This window comes from Ananas comosus, linkage group 10, assembly GCF_001540865.1.
Source record: "Ananas comosus cultivar F153 linkage group 10, ASM154086v1, whole genome shotgun sequence".
Taxonomy (NCBI): Eukaryota; Viridiplantae; Streptophyta; class Magnoliopsida; order Poales; family Bromeliaceae; genus Ananas; species Ananas comosus.
Window position 1 is genome coordinate 11,406 of NC_033630.1, and position 9,147 is coordinate 20,552.

A 9,147-nucleotide genomic window follows, 5' to 3' on the forward strand; every position below is an offset into this window, starting at 1 on the left:
CCGGAGGCCTATAGACCTAAATAAACTAATTTTCCAAGTTACGATTCAAGCCCGGTCCAAATAAAATTTTTAAGCTACAGGCTAACTGCATGACTGTGAAGACACAAGGTCCATAGCCCATAAGTTGAATGTTTGAACCAATGCGAGTAGGCCTATAATTAATTATTGACAGGCCTGAGTCCAAATTGTGTTGACTGATCATGAAATATCTCGACGGTAGGTTTAGAGGCCTATGAAAATAGATATGGGTAGGCCACAAGGCCCCGATTCAAATATAACAACAGCATGATGGTAAACACAACTGCGGTTCAAAACTTAGGCCCAAATTAAGTTGATCAGGCTGCAATTTGTTTAACTAAAGACCTACAGAACTAAAACTATGTGTTTGGTAAGTAGGGAGGCCGTGAACTAAACCAACCTGGTCCAAATATGAACTACCAAGAAATGTGATTATTAAAATTTTGGCCCAAGCTAGCTTCATCATCATTGGGTTTGTTTACGAAAAGCCCATACGTTCATAAAATGCCACCTTATCGCCCATACAATGGTATATGCCCAAACTAATCTACAATGGTTCCCACACCTTCCGGGCGACTATTTGTATTAGGCCCGTTTGGATACCTCTAAAAATATAGCACGCCGGTAGGAAAATAATCCTATGAAGCGTTTAGAAGAAAAAAAAATGACGTAATTTTTGGAGTATAGTTATACTATACTCAAAAAAATGGAGTAAACTTATAATTCACTTTAACCAAAGAAAAAAAATTCCACCATTTTGGGCTCCCAAATATATATTAATTTTTAAATTTTAAATTTCAACATAAAATTTTAAATTTCAAATCTAGTTGGCACTGTGTAAATCCACGCCTCGCATTTTGTCCATATAAATTTCGTACCTCATTGTCTTTAGTAAGTAAAGCCATACATTATGCAAGCCTATATGCGTGGATCAAATGCGAATGAATATAGTAAATATGTTCAAACCCAATATGAAGTTGGATAATGTCCAAAGGGGCATAATAGTATGGTTATAGTATTTCATATTACATGCTAGTAGAATTATTTCCTGCACTTGTTGTGTGGAGTATGGTATTTTTCTGTTTCCTTAATATGACTAATTGTCATTATTATACTGGATAAATATAATTTAGTCTTGATCATACTTTCTCTGTTTCAGCTTTATTTTTAAGCTACAGGTAGATTATGATTGTTGTAAGGCACGCTTGCACTGATTAATTAGTATTGAACAAAGTTTTATTTTTATTATCGAAAAACTAGGCTTTAAGACCATACGAATGTGATGAATTAAAATTTTTTTTTAAAGTGAATTTTGTAAGAATATTAAATTTATTTAGTTATGCTTTGGGTCAACCTATTTTCTTGCCCCTTGTGCTATAAATTATTAATTATCATACACCCATAAAAAAAAAAGTTGTTTTACTTCAACGGTGCTTAATCCTGTGGATACCCTTTCGAGTTTTCAAAAAGAGGCCCAAATTTCGTGCTTGGGCATTTCTTATTTGACACATGACCCAAAGGCCTCTCTCGCAATCTCGGCCGACTCCTCCCCACTCCACCGCATAACGCGACTCCTCAATTGCGCCGACCTCCGTTCGAGTGATCGAGTCCAAAGGAGATGGAGATAGATTGGCCACCGATGGACGGAGGCCCCTCCTGTGGCCACGCAACGACGGTCTCGACTGCGGCGAGGATGGTTCGTGAGGTTGCCCATGGAGCACTTTGGGAAGACGGTCAGGGCGAACCTGTCCTCTCCGGCGTGGGAGGACGCTGTCACCCACCTCACCTCCCGCCTCTAGGTGCTCGCCGTCGACGTCTAAGAAAGATCAAGAACCTCCTCGGGCCCCCGCCGGAGCACGGCAGGATTCAGTTCCATCGACTCAACATCAAGAACGACGCCCGACTCGAGGGCCTTATCAAGATGTCGGATCTGGTGAGCTCCTCGCCTTCCCTCTCTCTCATTTGCTTCCCGGCCGACAGGTCACCCCGTGGTCCCTTTTCTCTCCTCTTTCTCCGGATGTCTACAGCGACAAGATCAAGCATCTCCTCGAGCCCCAGCCGGAGCACGGCCGGATCCAGTTCCACCGACTCGACATCAAGAACGACTACCATGTTGGATCTGGTAAGCTCCTCGCCTTCCTTCCTCCCCCTCTCTCTCTCTCTCTCTCTCTCTCTCTCCCCCCCGGCGCCGGGTTGCCGACGAGTCCCTCCCCTTCAGCTACCATCGGCCCCACTTTCTGCAGATCCACTTCTCCCCCTTTCTCCGGATTCATTCTTATTTGCTTCCTCGCCTGTTTCTTCCTTCCCGTGGTCTTTCTGGTTTCTTTTGCCTTCTATTTAGGGTTTAGCAGAAGGGAGTCATCTGTTTTCATTCCTAACCTCTCTTGTTTTATAATACAGATGATCAACCCGACAATCATCTGTATCCCTGCCTATTATAATACCCGCCCACTGGGTACCATATACAGCAATTTCATGGATGCCCTTCCGGTGGTTAGTTTTGCGTCTATACAGATCCGATCCAGATCTCTGCCTACTGTCTCCCTAGTTTCCCACTGACTTTGTGCTGTGGCATCACAATGCAGGTTAAGTATTGCTCTGAAAACAACAAGCGGCTTATTCATTTCTCCACTTGCGAGGTGTATAGGAATGCTATTGGAACTTTCCCCCAAAGGATCACTCTCTGCTACAGGTGATATTGCCCTCTTTATTTTTTGTTCGTTATTGTTTCTCAAACTTTTGTGTTATGCTCTTATCTGTACATACTGAAGAAAATATGAAAAAAAAGGGTCAAAAAGTCAAGTTGATTAGTGTTCATCCCCCTTTTTCTCGTGATAACTAAAGAAAAGTTGAAATTTGCAAGAACAGTTGCACATTTGTAATGTTGTAGAGTATTTATGTGATTCTGCAATATTGTATGTTTGGTGTTTGAATATGTATTTAAGCTGGTCCTTGATCCTAGTGCTAGCTGGTAACATAGTTTAAAGCAGGTCATCAGTTTAAAGTAGATCATAGCTTTCTCTTGGATAGAGATCGTGTCACTTTCGCTAGGTTTATTTGATTAGTTATGTGGTACTATGTACTTACTGTTGGTGAGAAAATTTTCCCTCTAAATGAAGCTGTGGATTTTTTGTTCATAAACTGAATAGGTGGAATAGTAAATCTGATCAATAACAAAATGTTTCTAACAAAATTATTATATATTTCACACTAGGAAGAATATCCGAAAGTTGATTAGGCCAATTCCTTTTCTAACTTCTAGAGGAGCCTAGTGCATATGTTCAAGAATTTGATTGACAATATGTTAATTATGTTATCATCCAAAAGCATGGTCATGAGTTATAAGACAATTGAGATAATAAAAAATTGCTTTCAATGGATATTTTCACCTAACTATTGAGGACTTCAATCAATTGAATTTGAGGATGAAATTTACTTTGGGATTCATAGGTTACCTACAATGTGATAACATGTACATTATGTTGATAATCGATTTTCTTTTCAAGTAAACTATAGGATTATTTGATTGACCCAAACATGTGTGTCTGACCATACATTGAATCAAGTGAGATTGTGTCATAAACTCATAATATTCCATGCAAATTTGTGTTGAGAATATTTGTATGATATTAGGTTTTATAAGGCGAAACTTATCCATGAATTCTACTTTAATCGATGTTTAGGAAAACCTTTGGTATGTTGAATTAATGCATGAGGATTAGTATTTCTATTCACTGAATTTTGAATTTAATTTCCTAATAGTTGTATGTGTGAAATTTAATATTCAAAATGGGTATTACACAAATGAATTTAGGCAGTGTTTGGTTAAGGGATAAAGTGGGAATAGACCACTTTATCCCTCTAATTCATCCAAACACTTTTTGAGAGAATGTGTTTATTTAATTCCCCTCTTAACGGGTTATTTGAATAACCCGTTAAGAGAGGGGAATTGTTGTTCCACCCTTTTGGTGGAATAATAATTTCACCTCTTTATACCTCTACTAATTTAATAATAAAATATTATTAATTAATATATTATATATTATTTTATTAATTAATTAGCTAAATTAATAATTAACTAATTTAATAATAAAATATTAGCTAAAATAATAATTATTTATTAGTGTTTTTATGTAATAACTAATATCTATATTGATTAATAAATTAATATTTTGACCAATATAACTAAATAAATAAATAAATAAGTAATTTACTAATATATTAATTTTTTTGCTTAATTCGTTAACTTATCAAATTATTTATAGTTAGATAATTTATTAATTAACAGTACTCATGGATAATTGATTAATGATTAATTAATCTCCTAATTAATTTATAAATTAACATTTATGATTATCTAATAATATTCATGATAAATTAGTTAATTAATTTATTAAATATCATTTACTTAATATTTTGATGTTAATTAATTATATACAATATTATTATTTAACTACTATAATTACTTTTATTCCTATTATTCCTATCTAACTACCGAAACACTATTTTTCTTATTCTAAAAAATAACCCACTTTTCATCCAAACGTAAAATTGATTTTATTCCTGTTTATCCCCGAAGTTGTACCTCTCCCAGAAATAACCAAAAAAAAAATATTTTCGAACCAAACGATACCTTAAAGTATAGAAAAGGGATAAGATCTAATATACCCTCTAAAACTTGAAAAACATCTAATATGTCCTTGGTTGACCAAAAAGCCCTTATTGATTTCCACAAATCCCTTCAAATATCCCCAAATCCCTAGGCCATGTTTGGCTCAAGGGATAAAGGGAGAATAAGGGATTTATTCTTTTGTTGTAGTTTGGATCTTTTGTTGTTGTTTGGAGCAGAAACTTTAATTTGGAGCTTTTGTTTCCTCTACAAAGGGAAATTTCTGAGATTTTAACAGAAAAGAAGTTAATGTATAGTTTCTAGGATATGTGGAGTCTAAAAATATATGGAAATTGATACTAAACGCTTTAACTTGTCAAGTATGGATTAGAACTTGTTCTCAGGGTGTTAGTAGTGCGTTGATCAGTTTTCTTATCTTTTTAATCGTTGTATTTCTTGTTTTTTATTTTAGATTTGGTTTCCTTTTATATATTATTATCTTTGTTACAAAGCACGATAAATTTATTTTAGTTGTTATTTTTGACTAAATACACTACGTATTGAGTAATTTGTACTTGTTTCTTGTTTTTATATACTTTCATTATTCTTGTAGTAGTCTCTAGGTACTTAGACTATCTTGGTTGTGTGTTATTGAAGATAGTTAATGAAAATTATCTATATGACGTAAACTTAGTTTATACACTTTTTAATTAGGGATTGCGTATTTAGGGGGTGAGATTATGAAAAATAAAATGTTATATATATAAAAAGATGTGGAAAGAGTTACATCCCAAAGGGAGTGTGAAAACTACCACCACATGTAGGAAAGAGCTACCACCCCGGTCGTCCGGTAAGTGTGTGAAGCTACCACATGTTTTTGATGCATCTAAAGTAAAAAAAAATCTGGTGATATAAGGTCGGATACATGGAAAAAAATATTATATATATAAAAAGATGTGGAAAGAGTTACATCCCAAAGGGAGTGTGAAAACTACCACCACATGTAGGAAAGAGCTACCACCCCGGTCGTCCGGTAAGTGTGTGAAGCTACCACATGTTTTTGATGCATCTAAAGTAAAAAAAAATCTGGTGATATAAGGTCGGATACATGGAAAAAAATATTATATGTATAAAAAGATGTGGAAAGAGTTACATCCCAAAGGGAGTGTGAAAACTACCACCACATGGAGGAAAGAGCTACCACCCCGGCCGTCCGGTAAGTGTGTGAAGCTACCACATGTTTTTGATGCATCTTAAAAAAAAATGATATCTGGTGATAAGGTTGGATATGGATAAAAGATGCTCAAAGAGCCACCCCTGGTACTTAAATTATGCAATCTTCTAATTTCAGAGTTTATTGATTAAATTTATGTCATATAGCGATCTTCATTATCTAACTTCATGATCCATTACATCTTGATAGTTTTTGTACCTATGGATTGCTTTTTGATGATGTGAGTATGATAAATGTAGGTTTTAAGTATTCTTATAAATTCAATTTTGACGCTTGATTTATTTGGATTAAAATTTATAATTTTTATGAAATTGGAATGATTTTGAAGCATCTTTTGTGAATATACGGTGTTTAGTAATCCCTTCAAATACCCATCTATACCCCAAATTCCATTAGTAATCCCTAGGGTTTTGGGGGAATTTGAAGGGATTTGTGAAAATCAACTAGGGCATTTTGGTCAACCAGGGGTATATTAGATATGTTTGATGTTTTAGAAGGTATATTAGATAATATCCCTCTTCTCTACTTTAAATTCATTCGTGTTAAACCCATTTCAAATATTAAATTTCACACATACACCTACTTGGAAATTATATTCAAAATTCCATGAATAGAAATACTAATCCTAACCGGAGAAGCTATTAGGCAATTTTGTGGAAAAAGCTAGTCCTTATGACTTCTGAGGATATGCGAACAATAAAAATGTCGATTGGGATACACTTTATAGGTGAAATGTCAATACTGCCAATCATAGAAAGATTGTTATTGTTAGTCTTTTTTTTGTGGATGCTTCATACGAAGTTAGTTTGAGTTGTACACTGCAAGGTTGGGTGCTCCTTTGCTGATTTTGATGCAGGTGAACAAGTTTTTCAGATTTGCAGTTGTGGATGGAGTGTCGTTTGTGTGAAAGGAATAGATAATTGTAGTGTTGATTGAGGACAGCTAGTATTGAACAAATCACGCCGTATAATGGGCTCAAGATTCTGTGATCTAAATATTCATGCTGTAAATGTACTAAACATGTTGGATTTGTTTTTTGTTTTTTTGGCTAAACCATCGAGGCCCTTTATTTGTGAGGAGTGAACATTATACTTGCACATTTTGGCATTAGTTATAATGACCATATCAGATCTTTTCTGATCCACTTCGGAGGTTGGGCTATGAGATATTATTATGGCATGGGTCAGACAGTAGCCTGCGTGGTAGCGGACCACTATAGGTGGATGCTGGACACGAGGCGGCGCAGGCTAGACCTGACTATTGAGTCGGTCACTATAATTGGACATTATTGCAGTATTTTATTTAGTCTCTAATTGATGCATGTAAAACATAATTTACAATTCCAGCTATATTGTAGAGGCATGATAGTAGCAGTTATTTTCAGTAATTATTCATATAAGTACTTGTTCCTTCATATTGCTCAGTATTTACTATTTTTGCCTCTTATGGACCTAGTGGTGTAGACTGTCGGCGTTGACGATCGTATCCACTGGGAACTATTGATTATAGTTCTCATACCCTCTTATTTAATATTTTATTTCAGAGCCTTCAGCATCAGCGACTGATCGAGGTAAGGGGATCGCGGATAGTTAGCATCTCTTACCCTTCTTGTGTGTGTAGTTGGACCACCTATTAGTAAGCAGCCTGTACAGTGTTTTGATACTTGGAGTGGTCAGAAATGTTGTACCATTTTGAAGTCTGGTGTGGTGATGATTGGAGATCATTACAGTGTTGCTATAGTATATAGTTTTATTTTCTTTTGATACCTATTATTGTTAGATTTTAGTTAATTTTGTTGATCAAGTTTTGTTGACGCTTCGTATGTATAAGGTGTATTCTTGTGCATGCGGGGGTCTGTTGACGTAACCCGTGCTTCCGCTGTAATCCGGGGCGTGACAAACTTTCAGTTAGTTTAATGAATATCTATGTTGTATATGTGCTGAATCATATCATGCTATCCATTTAGTTCATTTTTTCGTCTTACAACTTTTATTCTTTTTGACACTATGTTTGACTCTATTTGGAGACTACAGTGCGACTCAAATCATTAAGGCAATGATGTGAGGTTCGGTGCCTATTAATATAGACGTGGAGGCAAGATATTTCTTTGCAGTTGTTGTGAGGAACCATTTGTTTAATAGTTCTTGGTTGGGATGAAAGATTGGCAATTATGTAAGACTCTAAGGCTGCGTTTGGTTCAGGTATAAGTAAGAACTGCTAGTTCTAGGGATAGGTACAAGTTCAGGTATATGCAGGAACTAGACCAATTTTGCGTTTGGATGAAAATTGGGTTGTTCCTAGGAATAAGGTAAATAGTGTTTGGATGGTTAGATTGGAACAAGAGGAATAAGAGTTATAATTTGAAATTAAAATTATATTATGTAATTAATAGTAATAAAAATATTACTTAAAAATAAATAAGAAATTAATTATTAATAATTAATTATAAATAATAATTATTATTAATAATTAATTATAAATAATAAATTAATAATATGGATGATCTAATTAATAATAATAATAATTATTATTAATTATTAATAAATAATAATTATTATTAATTATTCTTATTAATTAATTATAAATAATAAATTAATAATAATATTGATTATCTAATTATTAATAATAATTAATATTAATATTTATTAATAAATAATAATAATTATTATTAATTAATTATAAATAATAAATTAATAATAATATCGATTATCTAATTATTAAGAATAAAAATTATTAATAATTAATAATAAATAATAATAAGCATGAGTAGGAATAAGAGTATTGGGTTGTTCCTAAGTACAAGTATGGGTTTTTGTAGGAACAGGAGTATTTTTTTTGTTTGGATGAAAGTATGAGTATAAGCTGGAACTAGAAAAATTGTGTTTGGATGGTTAATGGGAATAAGAGGAATAGTGGGTAGTTGAACTTTTTAAATACCCAAAATACCCCTCTCTATTAAAATGAAGGATATGCAAATTTTAGTGCTAAGTTGCTTGTAAATTTTTTTAATTTGGGAATACACTAACCAATTTAAATGTCAGGAATTTAATTTGAAAGTACTTTGATATTTTATTAATTCTTGACTTTATTTAATCAATCTTAAAAACAACAAAATATTTTAGACAAAAAAATTAAAATCATCATGTTGAATATAACAGATATAATCATCAACACTTAACCAAAAACACATGCATTATTTATACACATAACGTAATTAACACTTTTTACCAACAAACACATTTACATATACCATCAAGTAAATCTACATATACTAGCAAGCAAATTT

The 9,147-nt window shown here is 33.7% G+C and overlaps 1 protein-coding gene across 3 annotated transcripts; it reads left to right on the plus strand.

The window, feature by feature from the left end:
- Positions 1,458–4,014, plus strand: LOC109716077. Of its 3 annotated transcripts, none has more exons than XM_020241379.1 (3): positions 1,458–1,951; positions 2,046–2,140; positions 2,604–4,014. In XM_020241379.1, exons 1-3 carry the CDS (start codon positions 1,637–1,639, stop codon positions 2,785–2,787), a joined length of 594 nt encoding a protein of 197 aa, XP_020096968.1. In that variant the 5' UTR covers positions 1,458–1,636; the 3' UTR covers positions 2,788–4,014. The 3 variants fall into 3 exon arrangements, with proteins under 3 accessions (XP_020096968.1, XP_020096967.1, XP_020096965.1); XM_020241376.1 differs by adding an exon at positions 2,419–2,511 and having other exon boundaries at positions 1,613–2,140; XM_020241378.1 differs by having other exon boundaries at positions 1,470–2,140.